The 15,613-nt window shown below is 54.6% G+C and overlaps 1 protein-coding gene across 10 annotated transcripts in view; it reads left to right on the top strand.

The window, feature by feature from the left end:
- Positions 1-15,613, top strand: part of Cacna1g (calcium voltage-gated channel subunit alpha1 G) — a 64,401-nt gene that overhangs the window by 6,445 nt on the left and 42,343 nt on the right. For 8 of the 10 annotated variants that reach the window (XM_058571517.1, XM_058571516.1, XM_046420549.2 and 5 more), the window contains exons 2-9: positions 1,492-1,603; positions 1,780-1,913; positions 2,266-2,363; positions 4,344-4,503; positions 5,012-5,312; positions 5,479-5,571; positions 7,793-8,576; positions 9,847-10,223. In XM_058571517.1, the coding sequence (XP_058427500.1) occupies positions 1,492-1,603; positions 1,780-1,913; positions 2,266-2,363; positions 4,344-4,503; positions 5,012-5,312; positions 5,479-5,571; positions 7,793-8,576; positions 9,847-10,223 (2,059 nt within the window). Of the gene's footprint in view, positions 1-1,474; positions 1,604-1,779; positions 1,914-2,265; positions 2,364-4,343; positions 4,504-5,011; positions 5,313-5,478; positions 5,572-7,792; positions 8,577-9,846; positions 10,224-15,613 lie in introns of those variants that run through there. The other 2 variants (XM_058571514.1, XM_058571513.1) reach the window with 1 other exon arrangement.

The raw sequence follows: 15,613 nt of genomic DNA, 5'->3' as shown, positions 1-15,613 counted from the left end.
TTTTAACTCTCATTCTTGTAAAGGGGTGGAGTTTAAGGATGTCTTAATGGGAGTCCTAGGGTACCAGGGACAGGTGGTAGACAGGGATGTGGACAGGTGGTAGACAGAGAAAAGAGCCTGAGTGACAGAAGAGGGGATAGGAGGGATGCAGGGGGCTTGAAGGAGTCATCAGCCTTGGGTGGGGGTGGGGCCTGAGATTCAGGACAAAGATGGGATCAGCTGGGAGGAAGGCCCTTGGGCCCCTGGACATTCCTGCTGGCCTCTTCATGCCTAGCTGAAGCAATCTTATTCTAGAAGTAAGGTTAAGACAGGAAGATTCCATGTGCTCTGTGCTCTTGAGTCTGGCTGTAGGGCTGTCATGATCCCCTTCTACCTCCATTCCCTAGGCAGTCTCCTTTCCTCATCTCCCACTCTTTCTAGCCTTTTTGTCCTGCCCACTCCTGCTTCCACCTCCCTGCTCATATTTTCCATGAGAAAAGTAGGCTGCTTGGTCATTTATCTGTGAGTCTGGGGCCTGGAACCTTCTAAGGTCCAAAGGCCATCTTGTATATTCTCCTACGGGTGGGTTGAAAATGAGTCCCTCCACAGGACCCACCACATGGGAAGAAGCAGGGTTTAGAAGGAACTCCCCTCCCGCTTGCTGTTTTTGTCTGGGCTGGAAGGCACGAGAATGTGTGAGGGCATCAGGGCCACTCTGGGAACTGGGGTTTCTCCAGAGCACAGTGTCTGGCATGGCGTGAGGCCTCAGTGTTGAAATGCATGGACGTGACTGAGGGCTTTGAACCTTGGGCTCTGGTTCTGTGGCAAAGGGGCTGCAGCTGTGGACCTTCTTCTCTTCCTGGTACCAGGACAGTCAGACAGCCCCTTCCCTGCCTGCCTGAGCAGCTGTGGTGTTCAGAGGACAGATGGCATCGTAGATCAAGAGAGCATAAACTTCGGTCTTGTCCTGGCTTCTTGAATGATGTCAGCCTGACTTTGGCTCTCCGGGCCTCAGTTTCCTTAGGTTCTGGGGAATAAAATGATCTACCTTGGATGCTCCATGGGGCTGTTGTGAGCGTCAACTGTGGCATTGTGTGAAAGTGCTTGGTAAACTGTAAGACAGATATAATCCGACTTTAGGTTTGTGTAACACTTTCACATACATTATCTCACTTGCTTCTCACATCTACCCTGTGAGGTGGAGAGAATAGGATCAAATTCAGCTGCAAACTCATGGTGTCTGGCATTTCCACAAGCACGATCAATTCTATTCCCCAAATGGCTTGTGCAAATAGTCAGGGTATTTATGGCTTTTCTTACTTTACAGATGAGCAAGCTGGGTCCAGAGAGGAAAGATGACCAAGGTGAGCCAGGGCCCTCCCATCGTACCTGGTTGCATCTCAAGTGGGGTTGGGAGGTTGTAGGCACAGGTGTCAGGGCAGGATGGGGTTGGGGTGGGGGATAGCTTCAGCTCCAGCCCTCTCCACTGGCTGTTTCCTTGACACTTGATACCTGGTTTGAGCGTATCAGCATGTTGGTCATTCTTCTCAACTGTGTGACCCTGGGCATGTTCCGGCCCTGTGAGGATATCGCCTGTGATTCCCAGCGCTGCCGGATCCTGCAGGTGAGTGTGAGAGTGTGTGTGTGTGTGTGTGTGTGTGTGTGTAGGCAGCTCCTGATCATAATACCAGACTCCTTCTCTGCAAGAGGCCCTGACCCAACTGGTGGAGGCTGGGTGGTGGTGGGCATATTCCCCCGCCCCCTTCTCGATTTCAGCAGCTTCTCCTCCCCACACATCAGGCCTTTGATGACTTCATCTTTGCCTTCTTCGCTGTGGAAATGGTAGTGAAGATGGTAGCCTTGGGCATCTTTGGGAAGAAGTGTTACCTGGGAGACACTTGGAACCGACTTGACTTTTTCATCGTCATTGCGGGGTAAGGGCCCGGGCTGGGGGTCAAAGAGCAGTGGATCAGATGGGCCCCCACCCTGGCCCAGTCACAGCTCTGCTTCCTCCCTGAAATCCTTCAGGGGCCAAACCTGTCATGCCCTAGCTCACTGGTCTGTACTTTTCTGCATTCCAAGGTCTTCTTCCTGTTTCTACCTTCTCTGAGGGTGGGGGGGTCTGTCCTTGTTTGGGGGTGGCCCTACTCCTCAGACATAGAGTTAATCTTTAGTGTCCCTCAGAGGAGGAGAGGGAGGACCCCAGAGCAGGATTCTTCATTGACCTCTTTTGACATTGTGGTGGCCTCAGACTCAAAGGGCCTCCCTCTGGGCCCCTCCCTGCAGGATGCTGGAGTATTCACTGGACCTGCAGAACGTCAGCTTCTCAGCTGTCAGGACAGTCCGTGTGCTGCGACCGCTCAGGGCCATTAACCGGGTGCCCAGTGAGTGACCCCTCGGCTCTCAGCCCCTGGACAGAGCCCCAAGAGGAAAAGTAGTCTCAGGCTCCACCCACCACTGCATCCTCACCTGACCACTCATGCTGCCAGCCGTGGCAGAGCCGAGCTCAGCAGGAAGCTAGGGTCACTGGAACCGAACAGACCCCTGGCTGTGGCCCTGGGAAAGTTATCTGGGAAGAGGCCCCCTCACCCCATTTTAGCCTGACTTTGGGTCAGAATCTCAGAAACATTTTAGAGACCCTTTCCAGGGAATAAGGGTGGGTGGGAACAGGTGATAGGCCAGGAACAGGGGGTGCCAAGTGCTAATGGCCTTTTCTGGCCAGAACATCCTCTCACGCAGTCTGGTTCTCACTGGCGAGACCACACTGGCCACGCCGAACGTGACTTCTCTTAAGACAAGGCCACTCCACGCCTCAGCCTCTCGGCTCTGCCTGCATCCCCTTCCCCCTTCCCACCCTCTTCCAACTCATTGCAGTCACTGCCGGGACCATTATCTAAATTAAACCGCATTGGTTTCTGGAGCCAGAGAAGGTTTGGCAGCTCTAGCTCCCCAACGACCTGCCCCCCCCCCACCTCTGCTCAGGCCCCCTTTGCAACTCCCCAACCTACATGAGCTGCAGATGGTCCCAAGTGGGGGTTGGGGGAGCATGTTCCTGGGGCTCTGTGCCCAACTGTGTGTCTGACATACTGATGTAACAGCAGCCCTGTGTGTGTGTGTGTGTGTGTGTGTGTGTGTGTTATGCGGCTGCCTCTGGGAGGGCAGAGATGCTGTGTGTGTCCTGGGAGGGGGGTTCTGATGTGTGTTGGTGTTAACAGGAGCTCCAGAAGAGGGGCGTGCCTGCCTCCTCTCCGCCCCAGGTGCAGGCTGGCAGATTGATAGACCTCTGTCTAACCACCGGTGTAATTCCCTTAATGCGAACCCTGAGGAATTGATCTCAGTTAGAACACCGAAGAGCTGAAGGGGGATGGGAGGAGCAAAGGGGGAGAAGGACTGAGCAAGAAGGCCAGAAGGGTGGGGTGGGGGCAGGGCGACTGCAATCACCAAGAGGGTTAACGAGCTGCCGCTGCTTAGCAACTTTGTCCTGGAAGGGCTGGGAGCCCTAGCAGCACTTTGATGGTCAGAACCAGCTACCAGAGATCCTCCTGCTTGACAAAGGCTTGCTAGGTTGAGGGCTGGTTCAGGCTTGACCAGCTGCTGGGTCCTAGCCCTGGAGTGAGGAGGGGGAATGATCCCTAACAGGGCTTTTGAGGAAGGGGTTGCAGTGGCTTCCCCCATAGGGGATTTGTTAACTGATGGGCTCCTGAGAAAACAAGGTTGTGTCTCTTTGGATCCTGATTTGAGGATTTGGATCAAGCAGGGCACCGACTCAGGGCTGGGGGCTTCAGAAACCTGGTGATGTGCTGCTCCGGCTGTGCAGCCAGCTCTCAAAGTAAAATCCCCACATGCTAATGCCCCTCCTGGAGCTCTCTGCCTCAGTTACCCAATGACCCCAGTGGTGATAACTTACAAAGGTCAGGTGACTATGTCTAGTGAGAGAAGGAAGTGGGAGGTGTGTGTGTCTGCCTGTGTCGGGGAGCAGGATTTGGAAGCACAGAGCCTAAATTTAAGTCCTGGCACCTACATTTAGCAGCTCTGATACTGAGCAAGCCACGTCACTTCAGGGAGCCTCAGACTTCTCATCTGTAAATTGGGGGTGATATCATCCACCCCGGGATGATGTTGGGAGAATGCCATGGAACTCAGAGCACAGTCACACTGGCTTGTTGTTGGTGGTACTGTGTACGATCAATGTGGGCCGGGGGCTCAGGGTCTGTCAGGGAGTTAGAGGTGGCTGTTGGTCTCCCCTCCAGTTGGAGGTGGGCCACCTCCGCCCCATGGGCCCCCTCTAGGAATGCTGCCAGGCCCTTGGCAGTCAGCCTAGCTCGGCCAGCCTGGCGTCCCCAGCGTGGCTTCTGCCCCTACAGGCATGCGCATCCTTGTCACGTTGCTGCTGGACACCTTGCCCATGCTGGGCAACGTCCTGCTGCTCTGCTTCTTCGTCTTCTTCATCTTTGGCATCGTTGGTGTCCAGCTGTGGGCAGGGCTGCTCCGAAACCGATGCTTCCTCCCTGAGAATTTCAGCCTGTGAGTGGTGGACAGGGTAGGAGGGTGACCTGGAAGTGACTATGGGGCTAGGACCTCCCCGATTCCCTGGCTTCCCATTGCCATCTACGTATCTGTGGTCATATCTGAGACACATCTGATTCTCAAACTTGGCTACACGTCGGAATCACCTGGAGAGTTTTAAAAGTTCCTGATGGCTGGGTGGCCCCGCCAGAGATTCAGATCACACTGGACTGGGATTTGTCTTGGAGACAAGGATTTCATAAATTCCTCCGGTGGTCCTAATGTGTAGTGAAATTTGAAAACCCCTGTACCAGGGTATTATCCTGCAGCACCTGACTCTTGCAGTTCCTGACTCAGCCCTCACCCTCCTGGTGTCCCTTGTCCACAAATCCCTGCCCCTGCCCCGTCCCTTTCCCATTGCCGCCCTGCATGCTTCCATGTACCCACACCAGTTCTCCTTTCCTGGCTCCCTCCATGGAGAACCCCGCTCCTCAGCCTCATTCCTGTGGCTGTCCCCATCCTGCAGTCCCCTGAGTGTGGACCTGGAGCCTTACTACCAGACAGAGAATGAAGACGAGAGTCCCTTCATCTGCTCCCAGCCCCGTGAGAATGGCATGCGGTCCTGTAGGAGCGTGCCCACGCTGCGCGGGGAGGGCGGTGGCGGCCCGCCCTGTGGTCTGGACTACGAGGCCTACAACAGCTCCAGCAACACCACTTGTGTCAACTGGAACCAGTATTATACCAACTGCTCCGCAGGCGAGCACAACCCCTTCAAGGGTGCCATCAACTTTGACAACATCGGCTATGCCTGGATTGCCATCTTCCAGGTGGGACCACCGGGGTCCTGGGATGTTCCCCAGAAGCTAGCCCCAGCACGTGGTGCAGCCTGAGAGTGGTTGCTCTTGGAATTGGAGTGGGTGCCCAGGCCACTGGAGGAGACTGGAAGAGGCTTTAGTGGGCCTAGAGTCAGCCTGTCCCTCTTGGCTTCCCCAGGTCATCACACTGGAGGGCTGGGTCGACATCATGTACTTTGTGATGGATGCTCATTCCTTCTACAACTTCATCTACTTCATCCTCCTCATCATCGTGAGTGACCCCTCCAGCCCCCATGGGAATGGCAGATGCTGAGGGCACGGGTGGGGACAGTCCAGAGAGGGAAAGGCTTGCTTGGTCTGAAGTTCTTCGCTCTTAGGACAAGTCCCATAGAGAAGGCATCTGTCCTGTGGTGGGAAGGACACCTGATGAGGAGTCAGGAGGAATCCAAGGTCAAGGCCTGATTCTACCACTTACTACTCTTATGACCTTGCATAAATCATTCCTAGGAGGCTCCCAACCCCACCCTGAGCTTCTGATTCTTCGTGAATAAAGCAGATGGGTTTTACCTAGGAATAAGGCTCTTCTAGAGCCCTATTTCCATTCAGAAATGGAAAAGTGTGGTTCTGTCTTTTAGGAGGACTAGGGGAACACTGTTGACATTTTGTTGGGGGGAGGGGAGAGATGCTAAGCATCCTAAAACATTTGCAAAGAATTGTTCCACCCCAAATTCCAATCCGTGTTGAGAAACACTGTGCAATCTCTTGTTCTCCCAGCTCAGAAATCCCAGGGCTTTACAAAGATAGAAGACAGGCAAAACCAGCAATATTTAATAGTTTTAATCACTACCATTCGTAGTTAATAATTCTGGTGCTACTACTTATAGCTGATATTTATTGAGCACTTACTGTGTGCAGGCTCCTGCTCTCAGCACTTCTATTTGCTGGGCATTTAATTCTCACTGTGATCTTGTTACCATCTCCAATTTACAGATGAGGACCCTGGGCTGTCCTCATTTATCTGCCTTCACCTTGTGCTTTGCCTAAGCTGTAGCTTAATTCTGCTGGGTGGAGCAGCATTATGAAGTGTTTTGTAACATCTGCTGCCTGCTAGGTCTTCATAGGCTCCTATGGGGTTTCTGGTGCAGGAATGGTGGTCTCCAACCCCTGAGTGAGAACTCAGATTCCCAGTGGGTTGGTCACTAGGTCCAGATCACATAGGAAGTAAGAGGCTTTAGTGGGCTGAGAATTCAACTCCAGGGTGTCAACTCCATTTCCAGCTCTTTTACCATGTTACCAAGAGGCCAACAACAGAACCAGATGGAGGGACAGATATTGAGAGGAGATTTTAAAGAGATTAAGATTTACTCTCTTCTGATGAGAGAGACTGAAGGGTAGCCCTGCGAATGAGCAAGTCCCCAAGGCTACCCACTCTTGCCTCTGTCACTTTCCCTGGTGCGGAAGAGTGGCTGGGCTTGGGGTGAAGCCTGATAGAGGCCTGTTCCCATCTCTGACCGTCTCCTCGGGGGCAAGGTGGGTGTTTCAGGGAAGCCAGTCTCAAAATTATTGCTGTCCTCCGGTGTTTGGTTGGGGATGGGGGAGTAGCCAGAGGGTTAAGGGGCCTTGTTTCCACCCTCCCACACATCCCCTTAAAAATCTTTCCAAACAGCTCTCTGAAATCACACTAGTGAAGCTAATTATCATAATTACTAGGACACCATGTAGAAAAAAAAATCTGCTTTGTCACCATAAATATTCATTTCCATCATTCAGGATTACTGTCCAAGCGATGGCCTCCCCAGGATCCTGGGGAAACTGAGGCATGGAGATGGGGGCTGGGAGAGCAGGGGAAAGGCAGAGTGGTGATCTGTCCTGTCTGTAGAGTGTGGATTCGGCCCTTGCCCCACTAGGTGAGGGGAGAGACACAGGGAAAAGGGGTCCAGGCCAGGCCAGTGGTCCCAATTTTAAGATGAGGATATTGAAGCTCAGTGGTTAAGGATCTCCCCTAAACTGGAATTGGGACTAGAAGTAGGAATCTTATGAACAAATCTCAAAGTCTCAATCCAATTTTAAGGTGCCATGTCCCTAATATTGCATTGATGTCCATAGCATTCTCTATTCTCCTGGGGAGAGGTGCTTAGAGTCTCCAACGGTGGGTGTATTTGGGGGAGGGACCTTGGGAGGTAACCTCCCAGGATATCATTACAGCAACACCTTAGAATTTCACAGGGCTCAGTTCAAGTCTTAGACTTTCTCTGCATTAGCTGAGTAATCTGCGGTGACTTCCTTGATCTCTCTGAGCCTCAACTCTCTTACCACTTGAATGGAAAGATTTTTAGTAGCATCATCTCCCAAGCTTGGCAGAATAAAATAAGATCATTCTGGGAAAATCATGGAGCCCAACACCTGTGGTGTCGAAAGTTCCCTGTGTGGTGGCTGGCATTGCGATTCCCTTTTCTTCAGGACATCTCCTCTTCCTGTCCCCACCCCTACAGGTGGGCTCCTTCTTCATGATCAACCTGTGCCTGGTGGTGATTGCCACGCAGTTCTCGGAGACCAAGCAGCGGGAAAGCCAGCTGATGCGGGAGCAGCGTGTGCGGTTCCTGTCTAACGCCAGCACCCTGGCTAGCTTCTCTGAGCCGGGCAGCTGCTACGAGGAGCTGCTCAAGTACCTGGTGTACATCATCCGCAAGGCAGCCCGCAGGCTGGCCCAGCTCTCTCGGGCCGTGGGTGTGCGGGCCGGACTGCTGAGCAGCCCAGCGGCCCTCAGGAGCCAGGAGCCCCAGCCCAGTGGCAGCTGCTCTCGCTCACACCGCCGCCTGTCTGTCCACCACCTGGTGCACCACCACCACCATCACCACCACCACTACCACCTGGGCAACGGGACGCTCAGGGCCCCCCGGGCCAGCCCAGAGATCCAAGACAGGGATGCCAACGGGTCCCGCAGGCTCATGCTGCCACCACCCTCGACACCCACCCTCTCTGGGGGCCCTCCAGGGGGTGCGGAGTCTGTGCACAGCTTCTACCATGCCGACTGCCACTTGGAGCCAGTCCGCTGCCCGGCACCCCCTCCCAGGTCCCCATCTGAGGCGTCGGGCAGAACTGTGGGTAGCGGGAAGGTGTACCCCACTGTGCACACCAGCCCTCCACCAGAGATGCTGAAGGAGAAGGCACTAGTAGAGGTGGCCCCCAGCTCCGGGCCCCCCACCCTCACCAGCCTCAACATCCCACCCGGGCCCTACAGCTCCATGCACAAGCTGCTAGAGACGCAGAGCACGGGTGAGAACGCTGGGCTGGGGCTGGGTGGTGTCCCAGAGAAGACTAGGGCTCTGGACTCAGAGGGACCGGGGCTCAGATTCCCAGGCTGCTTCTTATGGCCCTGGCATCTTCAACCAGTTTCGTCACTTCTTTGAGTCCTAATTTTCTCATGGGTTAAAATGGGGACCGTAATGCCTACATTGTAATGATAACAGCTGCCGTGTAATGTGTACCCATTATGCGCTCTGCTCTATACTGTTTGCAATAGTATCTAACCACTGTTGTCCCAGTGGTATGCGTGTCACCTGCTTGGAAGACCAGGTCCCTTTGGATCCTCTGGACAGTTCAGATGATAAGCTTGAATAGGGTCCCCATTGTATGCATGAGATAAAGGAGGCTTGGAGGGATCTCGTAGCTTGCCCATGGTTGTTCCGTGAGTGAAGTGCAAGCCATCCAACTCTGAAGCCCGTGGAGAAATGGTGTGTGACTGTGCCCCATGCCAAGTCTCATGTCCTCTCCACAGAGAGATCCCAGGCAGGAGCAGCAGGTGCTTGGAGCTGCTGGTCTGATGGGTGGAACACCTGTGTCATGGGGGAGTGAGACAGTCACCACCTGTGGGTGGGTCCCTCAGACAGGGGTGGTCTCTCCAGCCACCTGCCTCCCTGCAGCTGCAGCCAGACACACATGAATACATGTGTCTGGTGTTCATGTGCACATAGGTGTCTGACATGTGTGGGTGATTTTTTTCTGGTTTATTATGCACATGTGTACAGGGGTCTGGCATATATGCACTGGGTGGTGTGAGTGTGTGTTCTTATGTTTGGTGTCTGTACATGTTTATTTTGTGCAAATAGCATGTGCACAGTGTGTATATGAGTGAGTACATGTAGGGCACATGTGCACATGTCTGGTGTGTGTGGGGACGAGTGTATGTGTTTGGGTGGGTCTCAATCCCTTGGAGGGGTGTTGGTACAGACCCAATTCAAGCTCCTTGCTGAAGGCTTCCAGGACATAGAAGCTGTACAGGACCTCAGAGGACATCAAGGCCACCTCTCTGCCTGAACCCTAGGACATTCAGCAGTACCATCAATGGGCTGCTGTTGACATGTGGGGCACATTGTGTTCAGGACTGCCTGTGTTGCGGGGCACTCAGCACCCCGGCCCACTGAGTGCCCGGCATCCTCAACACTGTGACAACCCAGCCTTCCTCCCTCACTTAGTGCTTCCACCAACGGCAGGAGAGCCCCAGGTGAGAGCCCTGCTGCTTCTGACCTCTACTCTCCTATTCCAGGCGCCTGCCAGAGCTCCTGCAAGATCTCCAGCCCTTGTCTGAAGGCAGACAGTGGAGCCTGTGGTCCTGACAGCTGTCCCTACTGTGCCCGGCCGGGAGCAGGGGAGCTGGAGCCTGCCGACCACGAGGTGCCTGATTCAGACAGCGAGGCTGTTTATGAATTCACACAGGATGCCCAGCACAGCGACCTCCGGGACCCCCACAGCCGGCGGCGACGGAGCCTGGGCCCTGTCACAGAGCCTGGCTCTGTGCTGGCCTTCTGGAAGCTGATTTGTGACACTTTCCGGAAGATTGTGGATAGCAAATACTTTGGCCGGGGAATCATGATCGCCATCCTGGTCAATACCCTCAGCATGGGCATCGAGTACCATGAGCAGGTAGGAGTGTGGGCCAGGCTGGTTCCTGCCAGCTGTGTCTCTTCTCTCTAGGGCCCCGTCACCTCCTCCTGCCTCCTGGGATTTGGTTCCTCTCTTGGGCTCCATTCCTCTCCATGCTGCTAGCCTGCAGGGAGGATGGGAAGAGGGACATGTAGTGATGTGCGGGGACCCTGGAGGGTGACTACCGTGAGTGCCACACAGTTTCTGAGTGTGGAGGTGGCCCAGGCAGGGGCAGGTGTATTCTGTCTGGGAAGACTTCTCAGAGCAGGCGGGCTTTATGTGGATAGACAACGAGTACTGACTGGCATGTGGGGAAAGACAGGTCCCTGGAAGGCATTTGGGACTTTGGAGAAGGTGTAGCAGGCAGGGGCAGTGATGGGGGGTCCCCAGCATTCACCTAGCTCAGTGGGCACTGGTGACTGATTTGAGGCCAGCCTGCAGATGGGAGTGAGGAGGAGCATGGTGGCTGGGCCTGGGGTCATGCGGGGTCATGCAGGGAGCAGTCTTGGCCTGGCCTGGGGTCAGGAGGCTGGCTGTGAACCAGGGTGGCTCTAGGTAGATGACAGTGCCCAGCATGGCAAGATGACTTGAAGCCAGAGCATCTGAGATCTTGTTCTGAGGAGCGGGCTGTTTAGTCAGGAGGAGAGGAGGCTCAGCGGGGACTGGCGAGCTGTCTTCAAATATTTGAAGGGCTGTCATGTGGAAGAGGGAGCAGGCTTCCTTTGTGGGGCAGACGGCTGTGAGCTGTGGGATCTGGGCTGAGGGGAGGAAGATGTTCTCCCTCTTGGAGCTGTGCAGAGACAGAGTGTGGCCTGGGGGGACCCCACTGGCCTCTACTCCACACATGTTGGGCTGCACCAAGGGGCCTCACAGCTGGCTGGGCTTCCTCCCTCAAAGCCAGCCCTTAACCTGGCCCATAACCCTTCAGACTGGTCCTTCAAAAGGAGAGAGGCCAGTGGGCAGGTGCCACAGCACATGGATCCTTCTGTGCCCTTCTCTCCTACTCTCCTCTTCCAGGTGTTGGTGCCCCCTGGGGCAGTGGGGAGAGACTGGCCCACCTTCCCTGATTGGGAACGAGGGAATTTGCCTCCCCACGTCAGGGGCCGAGGCATGAGGGGCCTGAACCAGCACAGCACACCATGGAAGGGGCTTCCTGACCAGGTGGGACCTGGCCAGGGCAGGTGGGCGGGTGTGGTGGTGCAGGCACAGGGCGAGGAGGATTCTGGGTTAGGACTGGGAAGCAGGTGTAAGCTGGGGCTAGAGCAGACAGGAGGGTGTTCACTTTTCAGGGGAATCAAGCCCTCCACCCCACTGACCTCTGCCCCACAGTGTTGTAAGGACTTAGCTCTTACCTTTAGCCAGATGCACCCCACCCCACCCCATCACCGTCGCATCACACTGGCTCTGGCTGTCCTTCCTTTGCCACAATAGCCTGGGCCCCAGCAGCTCTGCCCCTTTCCTATCCTGTGGAGGGGAGGCGGGGGGTAGGACACTTCTGTGGTGCCAGCAGGTGGGCGCGCATGGCACCGTGGTGGGCGTGTTGTGTCTGGGCTGCGTGGGGCGTGGGTGTGTGTGCACATGCTGACTCTGCCAGCCTCCCGGGGAGAGGTGCTTTGCTCTGCCAGGCGGGTGGGGGAAGCTGAGGTGGGGCCAGCATTTGCTCCTTCTGGGACCTAGGTGGTGGCAGCCCATAACCTCTCCTGACTCTGGCTCCCATGCCTACCTGAACCTCAGTCTTCTTTGTCTCACCCAGTGCTGGCCATGGTCAGTTCCCTCCCCAGGGGGCACATCCTCCGAGTCCCCATTCCCTCTGGGGTGTGCACCCAGCTGGCCCTCCCAGCCAGATGCTTGCTGATGGAGGTTTTGATTGCACTGGGAAGAGGCTGAGTCACAAGACTGAGGGCATATGAAGCCACAGCAAGAGGGCTTTCAGTTAGATGTCAAGAAGGATGCCCCTCAGAGAGGAAATAAAAGCCATCAGTCGGGGTGCCTGTAGCATCTCCTTGCCCAAGTTCCTGAGGAAAGTGAGGGACAGCCATGGTTTTTGCTAACCCCCTCAGCAGCGGGGAGGTCTTCCTCCATGGGAGCAGTATGTGGTGTAGAGAGGAGGACCTAGTTGCTGAGGGCCCCATGGGGTGAGTGGGAGTCCCCAGCAGGCTGGGCAGATGACTGACTGCTGCCCGGCAGGCTCCGGGGCGGAGGTTGAAAAAGCCCCAGAAGCTGCCATGGCCCTGTGCTCACAGGCACTGCGGCGTGAACGTCCCGCCATCTGGGCCCCTGAGCAGGCTGGAGGGGGTGCCAGGGACAGGAGTGAAGAGACATGTGGAGCTGAAAGACAGGGACACAGAGGGGGCTCAGAGCGGGAGATGGGGAGACAGGAAGGAGATGGAGACCTAGGAGGAGGGGGACTGAGATGACAGAGACAAGGGAGACAGAGAAGTGGAGGGAAAGACAGAGTCACAGACAGATGGAGGCACAGAGATGGAGACCCAGAAGCAAAGGAGGACAGAGACAGTGCAGGGAGGGAGAGACAGTGCAGGGAGGGGGAGACAGGGACTCCGAAGGCACTGACTGCAGGAGAGGTGGCTTCAGGAGGAAGAGCTGAAGGAGACAGGGAGGGAGGCCAAGGGAGGCCGATACGATGGAGGCGCGCCGGCCAGAGCTCCTGCTCTCCCTGCAGTGCTCTTAATGAGACGATTTCATCCATTGATCCTGGTATCGATTGGATAGGGGGATACTGCAGAGGGGGTTGCTAAGTGTGCCCAGAGACAGATCCCCAGCCCTCTCCTCCTCCCTAGGTCCTGTCCTCTCCCATCCTCTCCCAGTGCCACCTGCTTTATCTGTCATTCTGTTTCCCTGACAGGGAGGATGATCTGTCTGGTGGTGGCAGCCCATAACCTCTCATGACTCTGGCTCCCCAACCCCACCCTCTCCACCTGCCTCTTGACAGAGGGAGCACCACTTTGTCATACCCCACCCTTTCCAAGGTTGGCCCCATGCTTCCTTTGCCCCTTAACCACCAACTGGCTGAGAGCTGGCAGAATGGGTATGCCCAGGGGACAAGGATGGTGAGAGGGACAAGGATGCAGGATTCCGAGGAAGGAGCAAGAAAATAACTGGGCTTAGAAAGCCTGTGAGCTGAGGTCGGGTGAGCACAGGTGTGTTCCCAAGCCCCCAGGAGGCAGTATGTGGCACCCGTCCATCAGCCATCCCTGTGCATATGAGCTGGCCTAAGCAGTAACATGCGGATAAATGTTTAACATCCAGCCCTCAAAAAAACAAAGCAAAACAAAATCTGGGTGCAGTGGTGCATGCCTGTAATTCCAGCTACTTGGAAGGCTGAGGGCAGAGGACTTCAAGTTCAAGGCCAACCTGGGCAATTTAACAAGTCTCATCTTGAAATAAAATTAGAAAGGGGACAGGGGATACATCTCAGTGGTAGAGCTCTTGTCCCGTGTGTGCCAGACCCTCGGTTCCAGCCCTAGTGCTGCAAAACGAATTCATTAAACAAACTCATCAATTGATTATATGAGAGTTTAAAAGACAAGCCAACCTTGATGTGTAATGTTCATCAATTTCCATGGTGCAGATGCCCCCACCATAGCCATTTTCCAGCTACCAACATGTCCCCGGATGTGAAACTGGGAAGAGATGTACTCGGAGCTGTTGGAGGGAAAGGTTGGGTGTAGTCAGTGAAGAAAGGAAGGCAGGGCACAGGACAGGTAGGGCCAGTGGCATCGGACACAAAAACTAAGTACAAGCCTTCAGAATGTGTGCGGCACTAGATGGGAGTTCAGATGGACAAGTGATAAGAGGTGAGATTGGAGGAAAGTCATGTCTTGAGAGGCCTAGGCAGTAGTTTGAATTTTATTCTGAAGATGCTAGGTCCTCTCCCTGTAGTGGAGACTGTGCAGGGGGGCTTTACCATTGAGCCATATCCCCAGCCCTTTTTATTTTTGTTTTGAGACAGGGTCTTACTAAGTTGCTGAGGCTGGCCTCGAGCTGTGATACTCCTGCCTCAGCCTCCCAAGACATTGAGATTACAGGCATGTGCTACTGCTTCGGGTAGATGAGAGGTTCTCAACAAAGATTTAAGCAGGTCAAACATCAAAAGTCCTCTGGAAGCTATGTGTGGAGTAGAAGGAAAGGAGGGGAGAAGAAGGCAGGGGGCCAAGGAAGACTACTGAAGTGGTCCAGGCAGTTCATACTTTATGTTTTTCTCTGGAGGTGGAGAGGAAGGGGTGAGGGGAGGTAACAGGCAGACTCAGCCCCAGTTAGCTATTCGGGAGAAGAGAGCAGCAAGGATAACTGTCAGGTTTCTGCCTAGAGTTGAAGCATGAGGCTTGAGCAGATTCAGGCTGGGGTACATCCTGGTGCTATGTCCAATGGGATTGGAAAAGAAGTAGTCTTGGAACCTGTCTCCCACCTGGGTCTATACTGGGACAAGTCCCTTCTAGGAGGATGGGAGGGTACAGGATGGGGTCTTGGGGGGCTCAGGCACTTCCTAATCATCCTCTTTCTGGCTATGAGTCACAGCAGGGGTGCAGGTGCTACCCTTGTATTCTAGAAGAAAGATGAACAGAGAGAGGGAGGGTCCAAGGTAGATAGCCTTGCAGTCTAGGAGAGGACAGGGTAGGGGACAGTTCTGCTCACTGCTCAGATTCTGGGCCCATCTTGTCACTCCAGATACATGTCTAGAGCTTTCTATTTATAAACGAGGTTGGCTATTCACTGCCAGGAAAGCTAGAGGTGGGGCGGGGGTACCCAGATGTGGTAGGACTCAGCTTTTTTTTTTTTTTTTTTTTTTTGCACTGGGGATTGAACCCAGAGGCACTCTGACACTGAGCCATGACATCAGCCCTTCAAAAAATTTTTTTGTTTTAAAATTTTGAGACAGGGTCTTGCTAAGCTGCTTAGGGCCTAAGTTGCTGAGGCTATCCTCGAACTTGCAATCCTCCTGCCTCAGGCTCTTGAGTTGTTAGGATTACAATTAGTGTGTGCCACTGGGCCTGCCCAGGCTTCAATTTTTGAAGGGAGTTGCAGATTAGTTTTTGATCCTACTGAATATTGAGAAACTCTCTCCCCAGAACACACACGTGCAGATACCCCATGTGTGGCCTTTGAGGGCAAAGGTTTATAGATACCTTCCACTCAAGCCTGTCCGTTGGCCTCCAGGTAGAGGAATTTGGGGCTGGGAAGACCTAGCCCCCACTAGGGGTCTCGGAGGTGGGAGCAGGAAGGGCGCTGTTGCAGAGGCATCTGGTTGAAGGGTGCTTTCATGCCTTGGCTCCAGGCTCCCGGAGCCCCACAAGGGGTGCACATCCTAAGCACGGCACACTAGAAGAAAACACTAGAATGTCAGAGGGCTGAGGAGCAGAGCCAGAGCCCCC

The sequence above is a fragment of the Marmota monax genome, unplaced genomic scaffold, assembly GCF_021218885.2.
Source record: "Marmota monax isolate L192 unplaced genomic scaffold, Marmota_monax_Labrador192_F-V1.1 WCK01_AAM20220418_F8-fsc00064, whole genome shotgun sequence".
NCBI lineage: Eukaryota > Metazoa > Chordata > Mammalia > Rodentia > Sciuridae > Marmota > Marmota monax.
The sequence above is the reverse complement of the archived record's forward strand: the minus strand, read 5'-3'. Positions and strand labels throughout refer to the sequence as shown.